Source organism: Anas platyrhynchos, chromosome 20 (genome assembly GCF_047663525.1).
Source record: "Anas platyrhynchos isolate ZD024472 breed Pekin duck chromosome 20, IASCAAS_PekinDuck_T2T, whole genome shotgun sequence".
NCBI classification, from domain to species: domain Eukaryota; kingdom Metazoa; phylum Chordata; class Aves; order Anseriformes; family Anatidae; genus Anas; species Anas platyrhynchos.
Window position 1 is genome coordinate 5,095,434 of NC_092606.1, and position 18,438 is coordinate 5,113,871.

An 18,438-nucleotide genomic window follows, 5' to 3' on the forward strand; every position below is an offset into this window, starting at 1 on the left:
CCCGCTCTCTCCATACCCACCAGCAGCACCGCACCCGCCACCCCCGCGCCTTTTCCCGCCAGGTGGGCGTGGCCCGGCACTAAGCCCCGCCCACCTCCCCCTTTAACCACGCCCCCTACCGCTTTGGCCCCGCCCCGGTCACGTGCGCTCGGCGGGACCAATCGGAACCGCGCGGGGGTTTCAAATGGGGCGGCGGCGGGGCGCAGGCGGCAGCGGGGAGGGGGCCATGCAGGCCGCGCGCGGCTCCACCGGGGGTGCGGGGCACCGGGGGGGGCCCGGTAGCGGTACCGAGGTGAGTCCCCCCCCCCGTGAGTCCCCCCGTGTCCCTATAACCGCCTGGGGGGGCTCCGGGAGGCCCCGTTCGCCGTTGCTCGAGGCCGGTTGGGGGCTCCGTTAAGCCCCGGGGGGGTTCCGGCGACCCCCCCCCGGCTCCGGTTCCCGGTAACCCCCCGGTAATGTTCATCCCCCCCCCCCCCCAGATGCAGCGGAGGCCCCTGAAGGAGCTGCGGCTGCAACCGGAGGCGGAGGGCAGCGGCCTCACCCCGCTGCTGCGCCGCATGCGGCTCGAGGTCGGTGCTGGGGGGGGTAAAAAAACGGGGAGGGGCAATAATAACGGGGGGGGCACCGGAGGGGTCTGGAGAGCTCCGGGGGGGGCGCTGGGAGAGCTGGGATTAACTGGGAGGGGAGGGGGAGGGGTAGGTGGTCGTGGGGGTGGGGGGTGGGGGGGTGCAGGGTGGTCCTGTGCCCCCCCCCCGTGTCCTGACCCCCCCCTCCCGGTGTCCCGTAGGACAGTGGCAGCTGCACCCCGGTGTCCTGTGCTCGCCCCCATCCCATCCGGCTCTCCGTGCCCCCCCCCAGGGCTGTTATCCCGCGTTTCCCCAGCCTGGAGTCTCTCAGCAGCATCACCCCGGAGCCCTCCCCAGGCGCTGTCACCCCAGGGTCCCCCACCCTGCACGAGTCCCCCCCCCATGTCCCCTTGGGGGCTGAGTCACCGGAGCTCCCCCCTGCTGATACCACCCCAGAGCCCCCCAGCAGCACCCCAGAGCCCCCCAGCAGTGCCACCTCGGGGCCTGAAGCCCCCGAGCCCCCAGGTGACACCTCCCCAGAGCCTGCTCCCCCCTGCAGTGCCCCCCCAGGGCCCCCCAACAGCCTTATCTCAGGCCCCTCCTTCCCCACCCCCCCCAGCAGCACCCCGCTGGTGCCCTACTCCCCTGACCTCTCATGCCCCTGCACCCCAGCCCCCCCCAGCATCAGCAGTTCAGCGCCCTGCAGCCCCCCCTTGCATCCCCTCAGCAGCACCAGCCCGGCCCCCTGCACCCCGAGCCCCCCCGGTACCTCCACCCCGCAGGAGGCTCCCTTCCATGGGGGGGGGCACGCGGTGCCCACCGACCTCTCCTGCAGCCCCGAGGGCACCAGCGATGGGGGTGAGGCTCTGCCCGCTTGCCCCAGCACCCCTGGGACCGCCACGTCCCCAATCCCTCCCCTCCCGGAGCAGAGCCCCCCCCAAAATGAGGCAGCCGAGTTGGAGCCCGCAAGGGCTGAGCCAGCGGCCACCCCGCTCCCCTCGTCGGAGCCGTCCCCGGGGGCCTTATCCTGGGCGTTGCTGCTGGTGTGGCTGGAGAGGAACCTTCAGCCCCCGTCCCCGCTGGAGTCCCTGCGGCACAGGCTCCCCCTGTCCGTGCCATGGCGGGATGTGGGCACCGGCGTCACCCCCGTGGGCACCGGTGTCACCCCCATGGGCTCCAGCGTCACCCCCGTGCGCACCGTGGCCGTGGGCACCAGCATCACCCCCGTTCCCACCGTGGCTGTGGGCACCAGTGTCACCCCCCTGCCCACCATGGCTGTTGGCACCAGCGTCACCCCCGTGCCCACCGTGGACACCGGCACCGTCATGACCCCGCGGGACCCCCAGGACAGGAGCCTTGGCACATCTGCAGTGGCTCACGCCAAGGACAGTGCCACCGAGACCGACTCGCTGCTCTCGTAGTACGTGTCCCCACAGGGGGGGGTACGGGGGGCACAGTGCCCCTGCGGTGTCCCCTCCCAACCCTTGGCTCCGTCCCCAGCTGTCCCCGGGAGCAGCTGAGGTCCCTGTCGCATGCGGAGCTGGAGGGGCGGCTGGAAAACGCCCTCATCATCATCGAGGTGCTGGTGCTGCAGCTGCGCAGCTGGCAGGAGAGCCAGAGGTCGCTCCCCAGTGTGGGGCCGGCCAAGCAGCGGGACGCCCCCGCCCAGACGGACATCACCTGGTCCCAGGGGGTAAGTGGGGAGCTCCGGGTGGAAGAAAATTGGGGTTTTGTCCCACCCCAGCTGTGTTATCGCGCTGAGTTTGCCATTTTTGAGCCCTTTCCGCGGTCGAATATTGCGGCAGGCGCACGGGGAAGGGATGAGCTGATCCCGTGGGAGCTTGTGGCACGGCGTGTGTGGGGAGATGGGGAGGTTTTGGGGTGCTGAGCCTGCTGTGCCCCCCTTTAGGAGGAGCAGATCTACCACGGGCTCTACCTGGAGCTGCACAGGAAGAGCCAGGCTCTGCAGCGGCAGCGGGGCACCGAGCAGGAGCTGGCGCAGGAGCTGGCGCAGGCGACGGAGGCGATGGTGAGTGGGGGTACACGGCAGGCACGTGGGACTCAGCTGGGCACCTCACGTGCCCGGTGCCACCGGTGCTGGCACGTCCTGAGCACCCGTGTCCTCGTCCTTTCCCCAGGACACCTGGGCCAGGCAGGGCCTCCAGCTACACAGCCTTGCGGAGCGCGCCCTGCGGAGCCTGCAGGAGGATCAGGGAGCCCTGGCACAGGAGGTGAGCGCACACAGCCGGGCTGGCTGCCCCATATCTTGGCCCTTCATGGCATAGGTAGCCAAGGCACGTGGGTTTTTTTGGGGTCTGGGGCAGCTGGAAGCACCCGGTGCCTGTCTGGAGGCTGCTGGAAGCAGCTCCTGCGCCCAGGCTTGTGCCACAGATGCCTGGGGACGTGGGTGAGGGAGCTGGCACGTGGCAGCTCGAGGCAGTCCCGGTGCTGGCCTCCTCTCAGGGCCTCCTCTCGGGGCTGTTTTCTCTTGCAGAAGGAGCAGGTGAAGGCTCTGGTGTCCCGCTGTGTGGCCGTGCTGCAGAGTGTGCCCGACAAGCTGCAGAGCTGCCTGCAGGAGCGGGACGAGGCGCAGCAGCGAGCAGACGAAGCCCTTCGAGCCAAGGCGGAGGTAAGGGGGCAGCCCGTGGGGTGCTCGGGAGCAGCCTCTGCAGCCCCCGTGTCCCATCCTGTGGATTTGGGGGTCCCGAGTCCGTCTGTCCGTGGGGAGCAGTGGTGCCCTGAGCCGTGCCTGTCCCTCGGCAGTGTGACAGCTTCCTGGAGGCTTTCAGCTCCCACGCCAGAGCCCAGATCAGCGCCCAGAACCAGAGCTTGGCGTCCCAGCAAGAGCTGCTCGGGCTGCTGGAAAGCACCATCCACCAGCAGGTACAGGGTGGCTGCAGCTCCCCTCCCCTGGGTCCCTGCGGGTGCAGCTGCAGCCCCGATTTGGGCGACGATGCTCTGAGCAGATCCGCCACAGCTTGGGGCTGGCGCTTGCCTCCTCCTGTCCCTTTTTGCCTTACCCCTCCTGTCCCACAGGCTTCTCTGGCTGCAGAGTCTCAGCTCTTCCGTGAGCTCGCAGACATCGCCTTCGCAAACCTGCAGGAGGAGCAGAGGGTGCTGGACGACGAGGTGAGGGCTGTCCCGGTGGGGCAGTGGTGCTTTGGGTACCGTGGTCAGCCCGGCTGCCAGCCCTGTCCCTTCCTGCCCTAATCCCATTCCCCCTGGGGCTGTCCCCTCGCAGTGGGAGCGGGTGAGGGCCCTGGTGTCCCGCTGCACGGCCCTGGCCTGGAAGATGCCCGACAAGCTGCAGAGCTGCCTGCAGGAGCAGGAGGAGGCGCAGCAGCGAGCAGACGAAACCCTTCGAGCCAAGGAGGAGGTAACAGGGGCTGTGTGGTGCTTGGAGGGTTCTCCCCAGGCACGTGGGGGGATTTTATAGGGGAAAGGGGCATGGAAATGGCTCAGCGTGGAGGAGCAGGGATGAGCTCCGTGTCCCCGCAGGTGTCCCAGCGGCTGGAGGAGACCTCGGCGGCCCTGCAGGATGCGGTGGCTCAGGTGGAGCAGCTGACGGTGACCAATTCACGCCTGGGTGCAGGTAGGGGAACACATGGGGGGTGTCGGGATGGGGGTCAGGGGGGGAGGCTGGAGCCGCTCCTCGCACTCACAGCTCTCCCCCTGCAGACCTGGGCACCCTGATGAAGCAGCTGGCCAGCGCGCAGCAGGAGCGGGACGCGCTCCAGCAAGAAACCACAGACCAGAAGGAGGAGATCTCCCGGTGGGTTCCGCACCCCCCTTCATCCCCCCCCAAAAAATCCCCAAAACACCCCCGTGGGGTCCCTTCACCCCTATCCCATCCCCATCAGGCTGACGAGGGGGCGGGATGCCCTGCAGCGGGAGTGCGGCGAGCTGAGCCAGGAGCTGCGGGAAGCCACGGAGTGCCGGGAGGTGGGAACCCAAATCCGCCGGCACCGTCACGTGCCGCCGGGTGGCAGCCGGCCAGCAGCGGGATCAGCCCTCGGCGCTGACATCCTGCACGTAGGGCTGCTTGCCCGGGGATAATTCCCCTGGCCGCAGTCACGCTGCTTTGCTTTCCCTCGGGCCCAGGGTGCAAATCCACAGCCACCTCCGGGGGTTGTTGGCAGGGGACGGAGCTGCCCCTCGTCGGTTTTGGGACCACACTGGGGGGCTGCAGTGATGTCCCCCCAGCTCCCAGCTGTCTGTATGCTCACGGCTGTGTCCCCCCCATCCTGCAGTTCCTCGACCAGGAGAACCGCATGTCCCGGCGGCAGCTGATGGAGGTGGAGGCCAAGCTCAAATCCACGCTGGCCGAGCTGCAGGAGCGCAGCCTGCAGCACGAGAAGCTGAAGGAGTCCCACAAGTGCCTGCAGTACGGGCCTGCCCCTAAATCCCTCGTTTTGGGGAAATTGGGCCCCTCGGGGTGGGGTGTGTGTGTGTGTGTGGAGGTGTGGCTCTGGTCGCTGCTGAATCATCCCCCCAAGTGGGGGGGGAGAGGTTGTAGGGCAGCCCAAAACCTGCCAGCACCCGGCGCAGTGGGGTTTGCACCCTCAGATCGTGGGGGGGAGAGATGCTCTGTTCACTCCATCCCCCCCCCTTTGCAGGGACAAGCAAGCCGCCCTCCTCAGGGAGCTGGAGAGAACCAAGGCCGAGCTCCAGGACTCGCAGCTGAAGAGGGAAAAGGTCTCCTGGTGCCTGGCGGACATCGCCGACAGCAAGCTGAGGCTGCAGGAGCTTGCCGACTGCCTGCGAGCCTCCCTGGAAAAGGAGGTAGATCAGGGGTACAGGGGGGTAAGGGGGGGGAAGAAAATGAACGGGCAGCAGGGGCAGCACCCCGACACCGCGCTCTGTCCCCCAGAAGGACGATGACACCCCGCTGAGGAGCAGAACCTGGACCCCAGCCCCACGGATCCCCGCACACCGCACCCCGTACCGCGCCGGGGGCTCCGTGGGCAGCGCCCTGAAAAACACATCGGGGAGAGGTGAGCTCCTGGGGACCCCCAGGTGGGGGGGGGGCGGGTGAGGGCTGGTCCTGTCCCCCCCCCATGACCCCTCACACAGCGCCTCTGCCCTCGCCTCCCGCAGATGGCAATGAAGCTGCCGGATTTGGGAGCGTGCCCCAGACGAAGCCTAGCAGTGATAAAGTTTTTTCCACGCCGAAGCGAGCAGGTAGCGCGGTGTGGGGCTGCCCCAAATCTCGTTGTCCCCTGTGTCCCCCCCCCCACCCCGGTGACGAGCCCCTGCCCGCAGAGCCCGAGGGCGACCTGATAGAGAGGGTGGCGGAGCTGAGGGCCGTGGTCTCCGAGCTCTCCTTGCTGAGCACCCGCATCCAGGAGCTGGAGCAGAGCGAGTTCAAGGCGCTGGAGGCCAAGATGTGAGTCTGGGGGGGTCCCGGGGGGGGGCAGCACCCTGGGGTGCCTCCCACCCTGGCTCTGAGCAGAGTGCTTGCCCAAAAGGGCTCCATGCAGCTGGTGGGCATGGGCTGGCCTCTGTTCCTGGGGGCTGGGGGTCGTGCCCCCCAAATTCTCAGCCGTTCTCTGTGTCCCCCCCCCCCAGCTCCAAGCTGCAGCGCAGGCTGGAGAAGGTGACGGATGAGAGCCAGGAGAGGATGGACGACCAGGCCGCCACCATTGCTAAGCTGAACAAGGTGCTGCAGGGCAAGATCCAGGTGAGCCCCCGCCAAAATTGGGCCAGTTCTCACCCCGGGGCAGAGCCAAACTGGGACGGGGCTGGGATCTGGGACACCCAGAATCTGGGTGACCGGCACCGCGCTGCCCCGCGGGCGCTCCGGGCTCGGATAACCTCAAATGTGAGCAACCCGGTGCCACGAGGGGGGGGACAACGCCGGGCCTGACACCCTCCCGTCCCCAACATTTTGTCCCCTGAAGAACGAGAAGGTGCTGCAGGACATCTTGAAACAGCAGGAGGAGCACATGCTGGATCTCATCGACAAGAGCGGGGAGGTGACGGTGCGTGCGGGGCCGGGTAGGGGGGTCCGGGGGGGTGCCAAAGGAACCCCCCCATAGCATCTCCTCCCTGCGCAGAGGCTGAATGGGGAGGTCTCGCAGCTGAGGCGCTCGCTGCAGCGCGCCGAGACGGAGGCCAAGGTGCTGTGGGAGGAGGTGCGGGGCCAGGAGCCCAAGGTGGATGCTGCCCGCGTCCAGGAGCGCATCCTGATGAGGCAGGAGGTGAGGCCGCGGGGAGCTGGGCCTGGGGTGGCCACGAGGAGGCCTCAGGTTGTGGGGAGACATCATTTCCCCCTTGCTTCCATTTCAGGTGGACAAACTGCGCCTGCTGCTCCTGGAGAAGATGGATGAGAACTCGCAGCTCTCGGACAAGTACCTGGAGCAGGTACTGGGAGCTCTGAGGGGTCCCAGCAGCTCCCATCCCCTCTCCCCCACCCTACACCTGCCCTTTAATCCCTCCTCGTCTCATTTCCCTGCCCTTTAATGCCTCCTCGCAGATCCAAGGCCTGGAGCTGAGGCTCCAACAGAGCCAGAAGCTGCTGAAGGCCTACGAGGAGACGCAGGAGAAGATGAAGAAGGTGAGCTAGGCCCCGCCGGGGCCCTCATCCTTCCTGCGAGTGGGGCGTCCCCCACTAACACAGCCTCTGTCCCCAGGTCCTGTCCTGTCCCCAGGTCCTCTCGGTGCTCCCTGCGGTGTCACCGGGCTGCCCCGAGCTCCTGGCCCTGCTGCGCTACCTGGACCTGAAGCCACCGAGCGCTGACACCGAGGAAGAAGCCCCGGAGCCGCAGTAGCCCCTGGTGCTGCCCCCTTCCCCTTCCTAACCCTGGCATTGTTTATTCAATAAAGTCTTTTTTTTTTTTTGGCATTTCACCCCGTGCCGTGCCACTGGGCTCCCTGCCACCCCCGGGGGCCACGTTCCCCCCCCCACGGTGCTTGCTCTCAATAAGGCACCGTGTTCCCAAGGCTCCCACCCCGCAGTGCCCGGGCTGACCCAGCTTCCCTCCCCCGGGCCCCCCGCTCCTCCTCCTGGCCTAGATTTCCCCCCCCCTAAATTTTCTGTGTCCCCCCCGGTTTGGGGGCATGCGTAGAGGGGATGGGAGGCTGGATGCTGTGCCCTATACCTGCTGCACGGGGCCCTATATCTCCCTCATGCACCATCCCGGGGGGGGCCAGGACTTTTCCAGCCTTGAAGGGGGGCTCCTATGGGGCCCCCCCTGTTCCCTGCACAACTCTCCTCCCTCCCCCTTCCCTACTAGGGCAGCTCCTGCGGGATCTCCCTCCAACCCTTCCCAGCCCCAAGGATGCTCCCGGTCCCTGTGGGGCCCCCCCTGCGCCTCCCTCCGCCTCCCTCCGCCACCACAACCCAAAATAGCAGCGCTCCAACAAGTGCTCTGGTTTTTAATGGCCCTTTTTTCCCGGGGGCGGAGGGGGGGTCACCTTCCCCTGCCCTCCACCCTTATTATTTTTTTTTCCATGCCTTTATTTCCCGGGGGTGCATTGGTGGCACCGCACCCCTCCCTGCTGCCAGGGGGCTGGCTGCGCCCCCTAAATGTGGGGTGGGGGCGGCCTGGGCCTGGATTTAGGATGAAAGGGGGGGCCATAGGAGCTGCCCGCTCTGGATTAGGGCCGTGCCAAGCTGCTGAGCCCTCCTTTTACGGCGGGGATTCAGCAGAACTCAGCCCTGGCAGCCGGCCCGTGGGGCGAGCGGGGACACCGCTATTGTCCCCACGCCGGCTCCAGGCGGCTCTACTGGGTGCGGGGGGGGCTGCTCCCCTGCAGAGCCCCCCCCCCTTCTGTCCTGGGATATGCGGGGATGGGGGTGGAGGTGATGCTGGGGGGGGGCACAAGGGGGTCCCCAACACATGGGTGGTGGCACAGAGGTCCCTGCCTCGAGGTGGGGGTGACAGTGGGGTCCCAAGGGGGGGCTCCATGGGGTAGCACAAGGAGGGGGGGTCTTGCTCCCGAGGGGGGGGCACAGAGGGGACCCTAACAGCAGCAGAAGCTGGCAGTGGGTGATGTGCTTTGTCACTTCCCCGCACCCAGCAGGAAGTGACAAGGGGGTGGCACGGCTGGCTCCCCATCCCAAACGAGGCGGGGGGGGGACACACACAACAGGCACCCCCTAGCCAAAAAGGGGGCGGCACAAAGCATGGGGGGGGGTCCCCAACCCTAGGATGGCACCGTGGGGTCCCCGACAGCAGCACGGGGCGCAAGCGGAGGGGGGATTGCGAGGTTCGGGGGGGGGCTCCGGTGTCTCGGCTGCGTTGGCGGGGGGGGGAGGAAGGCGGGGAGGCTCGGGGGGGGGGCTGGGGGCCGGTCTTACCGGGTGCCGCCCGCCGGGCCCGCCCCGCCGGTCACGTAGCTCTGCGGCACCGCAGCCCCATTTACCGCGGGACCGGAGCGCACAGCCCGCAGTCTGCGCCCGCCGCCACCGGCCCTGCACGGTAACCGGGGGGGTGGGGGGGTGGGGGGCAAAAATAGGGAGCCTGGGGGGGGGCTGGATGGATGGGATGCAGCCGGTGGGAGCGGCAGCCCCGACGGCAGCCCCGTGCGGAGCCGCCGGGAACCGCGGAGCTTTTTGGGTTTTTTTTGCTTTTTTTTTTTGGGGTTGCGCTCTCGGGTAGAGGGGTGTACGGGTGTGGGGGGGCCCGAGGGGAGGCTGGGGGAACCCCCCCGGACTGGAGCAGCCCCGGGGAGGACCGGCCCGGGGGCTGCTCGCCGCTGGTCCCACGGTGGCGGTGTCGCCGTCCCCATCCCGGGGCCAGCCCCATCTCGGGGGGGCCCCATCCCGGGACCCCCCCAGCCCACCCCCGGGGCAGCGCCGCGTCTGGAGCCTTTCCTCCCCCCCTACTTCAGGGTAACCCCATCCCCACGCACCCCCAGCCCGGGCTAGCCCCGGCCCTACGGAATCTCCATCCCCGGTGTCCCCCCCCACCCGGGGGGGTCCTGCCCCCTGTGTGCCCCCCCCCTGGAGCTGCTCTCCCTTAAGATGGCTGGGCTGGGGGCGGGCGAGCAGACACCAAAATGGCTGGGAGCTCCCCGGCATCCTCCACGAGGTCCCGCTTACGCCACGCGGCCTCCCCCGGCACCCCACTAGGGTCGTCCGCCCCTCTGGATGGGGGTCCCCGGGGGGGGGGGGGTCCCCATTCCCCGCAGGGTGGCTGGCGCGTGGTGGTGGTGGTTGGGGGGGGGGGACACCGTGGCGGCGGCGCGTGACTCAGCCCTCGTCCGCCGGCAGGCACCACCACCACCATGACGCACCAATACCCCGCGCTGACGGCCGAGCAGAAGAAGGAGCTGTCGGACATCGCGCTGCGCATCGTGGCCCCGGGCAAGGGCATTTTGGCCGCCGATGAGTCCGTAGGTCGGTGCACGGGTGGTTTTGGGGAGGGTGGGGAGGTTGGGGAGGGAGCCGTGCCGATGTCCCTTCCCCGCGTCCCCGTCAGTCCCCCGGGGCTGATGGTGCCTCGGGTGCCCCCAGGGAGCATGGCGAAGCGCCTCAACCAGATCGGGGTGGAGAACACGGAGGAGAACCGCCGGCTGTACCGCCAGATCCTCTTCAGCGCCGACAGCCGGGTGAAGAAGTGCATCGGGGGCGTCATCTTCTTCCACGAGACCATGTACCAGAAGGCGGACGACGGCACCCCCTTCGTCCAGATGATCAAAGATAAGGGCATCGTCGTGGGCATCAAGGTGCGGGGGGCGCCCGGTGGGGTTTGGGGGTGCCGAGAGTGCTCGTGGGGTGCTGGTGGGGCTCAGCACCTCCTTCCCCTTCCCTCCGTAGGTGGACAAAGGCGTCGTGCCGCTGGCCGGGACGGATGGGGAGACCACCACACAGGGTATGTGCGGCAGGTTGGGGGGTGAGGGTGCAAAGTTGGGGGGCCACGGGGCTGACGCGCTGCCCGGCAGGTCTGGACGGGCTGTCGGAGCGCTGTGCCCAGTACAAGAAGGACGGGGCCGACTTCGCCAAGTGGCGCTGCGTGCTGAAAATCAGCGACAACACCCCCTCTGCCCTCGCCATCATGGAGAACGCCAACGTCCTGGCCCGCTATGCCAGCATCTGCCAGCAGGTACGGACGGGGCTGCGGCTGGGCACGGCCCCACGGGGCTGGCCGACGTCCCACGGGACGGGCAGTGGCCCGTGGGATGGGCACTGACTCACGAGGCCAGGTATTGCCCCACAGCCATGGGCACGGATCCACGGAGCTCGGTGTTACTGCAGGGCCTGGGTGTTGCCCTGCAGGGATGGGTATTGCCCCGTTGGCTGGGCATTGACCTGCGGGGTGGGTGGCACCCTACAGAGACAGGCACTGACCCTCGGGGCTGGGAATCAACCCAGGGGACAGGTGACAACTCATGGGGATGGTCCTTGGCTCCCAGGACCAGGGGGTGGGCATCTCTTGTGGGGCCAGGTGTCACCCGTGGGGCTGGGCATCGCTCTGTGGGGTCAGACACCACCACACGGGGCTGGGCATCACCCCAAAGGCTTGGGCATTGCCCACGGGGCCAAGAATTGTTGCTCCTAGGCTGGGCATTGCCCTACTGGGATGGGCATCACCTGTAAGGTGATTGAACCTTGGGCATCACCACCAAGTCCTGGCACTGCCCCACGTCACCCCGGGGCTGGAGCAGTGCCCAAGGACACCCTTGCGATGGCATCTCCCGGGTGCTTGCAGAACGGCATCGTGCCCATCGTGGAGCCGGAGATCCTGCCCGACGGTGACCACGACCTCAAACGCTGCCAGTACGTGACGGAGAAGGTGAGCGGCGGGGCGGGCGGCGGGGTGGGCACCGTGCCACACCGTGCCGTGCTGTGGGACTCCCTGATTCCTGTCCCCAGGTGCTGGCGGCCGTCTACAAGGCGCTGAGCGACCACCACGTCTACCTGGAGGGGACCCTGCTGAAACCCAACATGGTGACCCCCGGCCACTCCTGCCCCACCAAGTACAGCCCCGAGGAGATTGCCATGGCCACCGTCACCGCCCTGCGCCGCACCGTGCCCCCGGCCGTGCCAGGTACCGCCACCGGCATGTGGTGGAAACAACAAAAATGATGGCAGGGGGATTCCAGACGGTCCCCTTGGTGCCACTCCCCTGCTCTCCGCAGGTGTCACCTTCCTGTCCGGGGGGCAGAGCGAGGAGGAGGCCTCCATCAACCTCAACGCCATCAACACGTGCCCGCTGGTGCGGCCGTGGGCCCTCACCTTCTCCTACGGGCGGGCGCTGCAGGCGTCGGCGCTCAGTGCCTGGCGCGGGCAGAAGGACAACGCCACCGCCGCCACCGAGGAGTTCGTCAAGCGCGCAGAGGTGAATGGGGACGGCCCCCCCGGGGAGGGGATCCTAAAAGCTGTGTCCCTGTGGGTTGGGGGGCACCAGGAACCATGTCCCTATGGGTGGAGGGGCTGTGCCCCACAGCAGGGGGGATGCCAAGGAGCAGGTCCCCATTAGGGGCACGCTGATGGCTGGCTCCATGTGGGGTAGGGGACAGCGAGGGTTGCGTCCCCATAGGGGAATGAGGGATGCCAAGAGCCAGGTTCCTGCAGGAACCTTCCCTGTGGGGTTCCAAAAGCCACATCCCGGGTGGGGATGGGGAACATGAGGGTTGTGCCCAGCGGGATGGGACACACCAGAGCCATGTCCCCATGGGATGGGGCACACCAGGGCTGTGTCTGTATGGGATGGGACACACCAGGGCCGTGTCCCCATGGGATGGGGCACTCAGCATGCTGTGTCCCCATGGGCTGACGCTTCCTCTCCCCCCAGGTGAACGGGCTGGCTGCGCTGGGCAAGTACGAGGGCAGCGGGGACGACTCGGGGGCCGCCGGGCAGTCCCTCTACGTGGCCAACCACGCGTACTGAGCCTCCGCCGGGCCCCGCTGGCCCCCCCCCCCTTTTGCCCCGGAGCCCCCCGCCACCGCTCACACCCCGCTTCCACCCCAGCCACCCAGGGGAAGCCGCCAGGAGGGTCGGGGCCGGCGGCCCCACGCGGATGAAGGGGACGCTTGGCTCAGCCGCTCATGGCCGGGGGGGGAGCTCCGGCCAGGCCAGGCCAAGCCAAGGGTTTGGGGAGCCCCCGGCCGTGTTGGGGGGCAGGAGGGGAGGCCTGGGGGTGCCCCTGCCCCGCCGTAGCTTCTTCGCAGTGCTGCCCTCGGGGCCGCGTGTGTCGTGTTGTCGTGTGCACCCCGTGTACCAAATAGCCTAAACAACAAATAAACGGTAGAGACAGCGCCACGACGCCTCCTCCTCATCCTCCTCCTCCTCATCCTCACCCTGCACGGTCTCGGCCTGGATTGGGGTTGGGGTGGGGTGGGGTGGGGGGTATGGGGGGGGTGTGGAGCTGCTGTGTCCCCGTTCCCAGCCCTGATCCCCTGTTTTGGCTCAAGGTGGGTGCCTGTGGGTGGGCATCGCCCCCCTAGCACCCATAGCCCACCCTCAGCACTGATCACCCCCCCCCAGCACCCATAGTCCCCCCTGAGCGCCCATAGCCCCCCCTCAGCACCCATCAGGCCCCCCAACACCCATAGTCCCCCCTGAGCACCCATCGCCCCCCCCCATCACCCACAGCCCCCCCAGCACCTATTGCACCCCCAGCACCCATTGCCCTCCCTGAGCACCCATAGCCCCCCCCTCAGCACCCATGGACCCCCCCCAACACCCATCACACCCCCAGCACCTATGGCCCCCCTCCAGCACTCACAGCACCCCCCTGCACCCGTCACCCCCTCAGCACCCATGGCCCCCCCCTCTGCACCCATGGGCCCCCCCAAGAACCCCTCACCCCCACCAGCACCCATCGCCCCCCCCTCATTACCCACAGCCGCCCCCCAGCACCCGTCACCCCCTCAGTACCCATTGCCCCCCCCATCACCCACAGACCCCCCCAGCACCCATCGCCCCCCCCCCTCAGAGCCCCCCCCAGCACCCTGCTCCCCTATCCCTCCTCCTTGCTCTCCGATTGGCTCCTCCTCACGCCCGTCCGGCCTCCTCCCCGCTCCTATTGGTTGCCGCGAGAGCCGCGAGCTCTTTGAATGGCTGGGCCGCCTTCAAGCCCCGCCCCCCTCCCGGTTGAACCGGGAAGAGAAGATGGCGGCGGCCGCGGCGGCGGCGGCGGATGAAGCAGGTACCGGGGGAGGCGGGCGAGGGGGGCAGGGCGAGGCCCGGAGCCCCCCGGGAACCCTCCCGGGACCTGGTTCGGGCTCTGAGCGCTGTCCCCTCAGAGCGTTCCCGGGGCCGCCGGGCCGCGCTGTGCTTCGCCGCCATCGCCGTGCTGCTGGGGCTGCCGCTGTGGTGGAGGACGACCGAGACGTACCGGGCCGCGCTGCCCTACGCCGGCATCGCCGCCCTGGGGCGGCTGCCGGTGAGGAGAGGGGGGGAGTGTGGGGCTGAAGGGGGCTGCTCGGTGGGCACCCGGTGGTCCCCGGTATCCCCCCCGGTGGTCCCCAGTAGTCCCCGGTATCCCCCCGGTGGTCCCCAGTATCCTGCCGGTGGTCTCCCAGTGGTCCCTGGTATCCCCTCAGTAGTCCCCGGTGTCCTGCCGGTGGTCCCCGGTACCCCGGTATCCCCCCAGTGGCCTCCCAATGGTCCCTGGTACCCCTCAGTAGTCCCCAGTATCCCCCCGGTGGCTTCCCAGTGGTCTCCAGTATCTCCCCCCCTCCCTGGAACCCTTCTGGTGGTCCCCTGGTGGTCCCTGGTATCCCCCCAGTATTCCCCCGGTGGTCCCCAGTATCCCCCCAGTAGTCCCCAGTATCCCCCCAGTGGCCTCCCAGTGGTCCCTGGTACCCCTCAGTAGTCCCTGGTGTCCCACCGGTGGCCCCCCAGTGGTCCCTGGTATCCCCCCCGGTGGCTTCCCAGTGGTCTCCAGTATCCCCCCCTCCCCGGAACCCTTCTGGTGGTCCCCGGTATTCACGCAGTATCCCCCCAGTAGTCCCCAGTATCCCCCCAGTGACCTCCCAGTGGTCCCTGGCATCCCCTCAGTAGTCCCTGCTGTCCCCCCGGTGGTCCCCGGTACCCCCCAATTGCCCCTCCGTTGGGTGTCCTGGTGCCCCCCGCTGACACCCACTCCCAGCTCCAGCTCTCCGTCCCCATCTCCGTGGTCTTCGCCCCGGGCTCGGTGCCCGCCGACCTGCCGAGGCAGCTGCCGTACCGGGACGTGCGGGAGGAGCCGGTTCCCGTCGGCTGTAAGACCCCCACCGGCCCCTACTGCCCCCGGCCCGGCTCTCAGGAGCACCGTGGGCCTGGAGGTTCGCTTGTTTTTTACTCATTTTGGGTTATTTTTCTCCCAACAGCAAGAAGCGACGTGGCGGCCCGCTACGAGGAGTTGTACCGCAGCACCACGGCGAGGGAGGCGGCGGCGCTGGGTGCAGCCACTGCACGAGGTAACGGGGTGAGGGGTGGGGGGACTGCACGAGGTAACAGGGTGAGGGGCTGGGGGGTGCCCTGGGGCTGCTGCAGCTCCTGGTGCCCCGTACGGTGCCTCTCCCACCCGCAGGGGCCTGAGCCGAGCTCTGCTGCCCGTGCAGGAGCAGGTTTTGAGGGTGGTTTAGCAGAAAATGGGTTTGGTACCCTATGGGATGGGGAATGGAGCAAAGCTCCCAGTCCCACTAACAGGTCTGTCTTCCTCAGAGGCTGATGCTGCTCTGCACGCGCTGCAGGACGCCTCGCCGGGCTCTCTGACCGTGTACGTGGTCCCTGAGAGCTCCCCTCTGCTGCCTCAGGTAGGGAGCAGCGCCCTGAGGTGCCCATCGCTGCGTTCCCACCGCCCCCCTGGGATGCTGCGGCTCTGGGGCAGCTTGGCGTGGAGGAAACCCCCAGTTCTCCACACTCTGCCACACAGAGATGCAGGAGGCCTTGCCAAAAAGGCCTGCAAAACCCTAGGGAGAAACAAGGAGCGCTGGGATCGGGGAGATTTGTGGGGTTGCATCCCTTGAAGGTGCCCTGTGGGGCACAGCTCCCTCCCTGAGCTGCCGTGGGTGGCTCTGGGCGCGTTGGCAGAGCCAACCCCGCTCCCGTCCCTCACCACCACGCCTCCCCCAGGGCACCGATGTCTACGTGGGGAAGCACCGCAGCGCCCTGCTGAGAGCCGGGCAGGGTCTGGCCGCTCTCCGTGCTCGCCTCCAGCAGCTGATACGGGTCATGTCCCTCCCGGCCACCTCCATCGCTGCCGCCCTCGCAGACCGCGTCCCCGATGGCCAGCTCGGCCCCGACGCCCGGCGGCACCTGAAATCCAGCCTGGGTATGGACTTGAGGAAGGACAGGGAGAAAGGGGTCAAGGTCCTGTGGCTCCTGGGAGCTCCGTCGTGGCCACTTGCCTGGTTTTGGCATCACAAAAGGGTGGCCGTGGCCGTGTCTCACGGGGCCTGGGTGCTCGGCAGGGTACGAGATAACCTTCAGCCTGCTGAACCCTGACCCCAAGTCCCACGACGTGGACTGGGACATCGAGGGCGCCGTCGGCCGCTACGTGCAGCCCGTCCTGGACAAGCTGAGCGTGGTGGCCAACTTCTCAGTTGACTCGCAGGTGAGGGCTGGGAGAGGCGATGGGCAGAGCCCGCCCGTGGCCTTGCCGGGTGCCCTGGCACTCGCTTCTCTGCCAGCAGCACCCGCGTCGACTCCCTGCAGATCCTGTACTACGCCGTGCTCGGGGTGACGCCACGCTTTGATAAGGAGTCCTCCAGCTTCCTCCTGAGCGCCCACAGCCTCCCACACGTCATCAACCCCGTGGAGGCCCGGCTGGGTGAGCTCCCAACGCTGTTCTCACAGGATTGAGCCCTGATGGGGAGTGGGGTGCCTACACCCTCACCTTTCCCTCCCTGCAGCACCGTGAGCAGCCAGCCGTGACGGAGACTTACCGGTCTGGGTGCTCTGCTCGGGGCTTGCTGCTTGAGGAGAAGCAGGGCTGGGCTCTCTTGTCATCCCTGTGGGCCAGGGGAGAGTTTTTTGACTCAGTCCCGCTTTAGGATCCAGCGCCGCCTCGCTCTACCCCGTGCTGAACTTCTTGCTGTACGTGCCGGAGCGCTCCCACTCCCCGCTCTACATCCAGGACAAGGACGGAGCCCCGGTGCCCACCAATGCCTTCCACAGCCCCCGCTGGGGTGGCATCATGGTACGGGGCCCTGCTTCTGGCAGGGCTCAGCTCCCCGTCCACAGCAAGTGCTGGCAGCACTGCTTGGCCCCGGGTGTCCCTCACCAATGTGCTTTCCTGCAGATTTACAACGTTGAAGCCCCTGCTTCCCCCCAAGCCTCCCTCCCACTGCACGTGGACGTGGACATGGTGCGGGTGATGGAGGTTTTCCTGGCCCAGCTCCGGTGAGGATGCGCTCTTCCCCACCCTGACCTCTGTGTTCTCCTGATCCACGTGCACATTAATTGAGGACAAAGCAGGCTGTACCTGTGCCAGAGCCCAGCAGCTCATCTGAGGGGCTGAGGATGGCTTTTTGTGGCCTTTGAGGTGCTGACCACCAACCAGCACTGCTTCCTGGCCATGGGTGCTGTTGCCTGTCCTGAGGTGGGAGATTGGTTTTGTGGGAGGCCATCAGGTGTGGGCTGAGCCCTGCAGGGACTGAACGCACCAGGGAATGTGCAGGCAGGGCTGCGGGCTCGTGCCACAGTCTGGGACCTTCCCCCTCTGCTCCCAGGTTACTCTTTGGGATATCTCGGGAGGAGCTGCCCCCCGAGTTCCAGGTAGAGAGCCCAGGGAATGAGGGGCTGGCCGACTGGGAGCTGGACCGCCTGCTCTGGGCCCACACAGTGGAGAACATCGCCACCGTCGCCACCACCTTGACCTCGCTGGCCCAGCTGCTGGATCAGATCAGCAACATCGTTATCAAGGACGACGTCGCCTCTGAGGTAGGGCTGGGATACCCCGAGGAGCAGAGAGGGGCAGGAATCACTGTCCCTGTGCCGAGGTGTGGGGTGCTGCCAGGCCTGGGGGCTGCCAGAGGTCCCCAAATGTTTATCTGTGGTCTCCAGCCTTGTGTCCTGGTCCTCTGTGGCCAGGGACTGACTGTGCTGTTCCCACGCAGGTATACCGCGCAGTGGCCTCGGTGCAGGATGCCATGGCAGAGCTGGCCGAGGGCCGCCTGCGCTCCGCTTTCCAGGCCAGCAAGGAAGCCGTCACCTCCTCGGAGCGAGCCTTCTTCGACCCCTCCCTCCTCCACCTCCTCTACTTCCCCGACGACCAGAAGTTTGCTATCTACATCCCGCTCTTCCTGCCCATGGCCGTTCCCATCCTCCTCTCCCTGGCCAAGATCCTGCGGGAGGCCAGGCAGCGCAAGAAGGAGCCCTCCAAAATAGACTGAGCCTTCCAAAATGGACTGAGCCTTCCAAAAAGGACTGAGCCCGACCCCGTGGAGTGCCCTGGCCTGGCCCCATAGCTCAGGGCTGTGTCAGAGCAAGTCCTCGGCCCAGCAGCACGGATGGCCCAGCTGCAGGAGGGGGAAGAGTGACTTTTTTGGGGGTTTTGGGGTGAGAGATGCTCTGGGTCAGGGCCCTGTGCCCTCCACTTGAAAATGCTGCTTGCACCCCTCTTCCTGAGGCCAGAGGGGGGGAGAGAGGGGGCTCCCTGCATGCACCCCCTGGTCCTGCACTGTGCTCAGAGCGAGCTGATGTATGAATAAAAGAACGCCCCTGGCATGCAGGGGGCTGGCGTGGGGCTCTGCCTGGCTCTTTATCTGGGGCGTCTGTGTCTTGGCTTATGGGGTAAATATACCCCAAACCACCTCTGGGGTCTTGTCTTATAGGATATTTAACCCAAGGTACCTCTTGGGTCGTGTCTTTATGGGTATTTACCCTAAAGCACCTCTGGCATCCTCTCCTATGGGATATTTAACCCAAACCACCCCTTGGTTATCATTATGGGGATCAGCTGGGGGGAGCAGCCCTTACTTGCTGGGATCCCT

At 67.4% G+C, this 18,438-nt stretch overlaps 3 protein-coding genes across 4 annotated transcripts; all 3 read left to right on the plus strand.

The window, feature by feature from the left end:
• The first annotated feature begins 132 nt into the window (after window positions 1-132).
• On the plus strand, window positions 133-7,423 carry SPAG5 (sperm associated antigen 5). 2 transcript variants are annotated; one of them, XM_038165870.2, is made up of 24 exons: window positions 133-292; window positions 480-569; window positions 788-1,986; window positions 2,067-2,259; window positions 2,476-2,595; window positions 2,705-2,797; window positions 3,061-3,195; window positions 3,330-3,449; window positions 3,603-3,695; window positions 3,808-3,942; window positions 4,065-4,158; window positions 4,245-4,338; window positions 4,427-4,508; window positions 4,817-4,950; window positions 5,183-5,348; window positions 5,440-5,560; window positions 5,664-5,747; window positions 5,829-5,952; window positions 6,135-6,246; window positions 6,467-6,547; window positions 6,623-6,766; window positions 6,855-6,929; window positions 7,042-7,122; window positions 7,199-7,423. In XM_038165870.2, exons 1-24 carry the CDS (start codon window positions 185-187, stop codon window positions 7,334-7,336), a joined length of 3,816 nt encoding a protein of 1,271 aa, XP_038021798.2. In that variant the 5' UTR covers window positions 133-184; the 3' UTR covers window positions 7,337-7,423. The 2 variants fall into 2 exon arrangements, with proteins under 2 accessions (XP_038021798.2, XP_038021797.2); XM_038165869.2 differs by having other exon boundaries at window positions 5,437-5,560; window positions 7,199-7,422.
• A 1,428-nt stretch (window positions 7,424-8,851) lies between these two features.
• ALDOC (aldolase, fructose-bisphosphate C) lies at window positions 8,852-12,775 on the plus strand. The gene is made up of 9 exons (XM_038165871.2): window positions 8,852-8,989; window positions 9,784-9,909; window positions 10,027-10,238; window positions 10,330-10,384; window positions 10,455-10,615; window positions 11,222-11,305; window positions 11,386-11,560; window positions 11,652-11,851; window positions 12,308-12,775. Exons 2-9 carry the CDS (start codon window positions 9,798-9,800, stop codon window positions 12,401-12,403), a joined length of 1,095 nt encoding a protein of 364 aa, XP_038021799.1. The 5' UTR covers window positions 8,852-8,989; window positions 9,784-9,797; the 3' UTR covers window positions 12,404-12,775.
• Window positions 12,776-13,515: 740 nt separating this feature from the next.
• On the plus strand, window positions 13,516-18,191 carry PIGS (phosphatidylinositol glycan anchor biosynthesis class S). Its single transcript, XM_038165919.2, has 12 exons — window positions 13,516-13,664; window positions 13,762-13,901; window positions 14,610-14,721; window positions 14,830-14,919; window positions 15,167-15,258; window positions 15,578-15,776; window positions 15,916-16,058; window positions 16,160-16,274; window positions 16,498-16,643; window positions 16,746-16,846; window positions 17,176-17,386; window positions 17,563-18,191. Exons 1-12 carry the CDS (start codon window positions 13,628-13,630, stop codon window positions 17,836-17,838), a joined length of 1,662 nt encoding a protein of 553 aa, XP_038021847.1. The 5' UTR covers window positions 13,516-13,627; the 3' UTR covers window positions 17,839-18,191.
• Window positions 18,192-18,438: the final 247 nt, after the last annotated feature.

Excerpts from the sequence above, each read along its gene's own strand:
- SPAG5 (XM_038165869.2), top strand. The coding sequence starts at position 185 with ATGGGGCGGCGGCGGGGCGCAGGCGGCAGCGGGGAGGGGGCCATGCAG. Across the intron at positions 4,159-4,244 it reads CAATTCACGCCTGGGTGCAG|ACCTGGGCACCCTGATGAAG; the intron begins GTAGGGGAACAC and ends CTCCCCCTGCAG. Across the intron at positions 7,123-7,198 it reads CGCAGGAGAAGATGAAGAAG|GTCCTGTCCTGTCCCCAGGT; the intron begins GTGAGCTAGGCC and ends CTCTGTCCCCAG.
- ALDOC (XM_038165871.2), top strand. The coding sequence starts at position 9,798 with ATGACGCACCAATACCCCGCGCTGACGGCCGAGCAGAAGAAGGAGCTG. Across the intron at positions 10,385-10,454 it reads TGGGGAGACCACCACACAGG|GTCTGGACGGGCTGTCGGAG; the intron begins GTATGTGCGGCA and ends GCTGCCCGGCAG. Across the intron at positions 11,306-11,385 it reads GCCAGTACGTGACGGAGAAG|GTGCTGGCGGCCGTCTACAA; the intron begins GTGAGCGGCGGG and ends TCCTGTCCCCAG.
- PIGS (XM_038165919.2), top strand. The coding sequence starts at position 13,628 with ATGGCGGCGGCCGCGGCGGCGGCGGCGGATGAAGCAG. Across the intron at positions 14,722-14,829 it reads GGAGCCGGTTCCCGTCGGCT|CAAGAAGCGACGTGGCGGCC; the intron begins GTAAGACCCCCA and ends TTCTCCCAACAG. Across the intron at positions 14,920-15,166 it reads GGGTGCAGCCACTGCACGAG|AGGCTGATGCTGCTCTGCAC; the intron begins GTAACGGGGTGA and ends TGTCTTCCTCAG.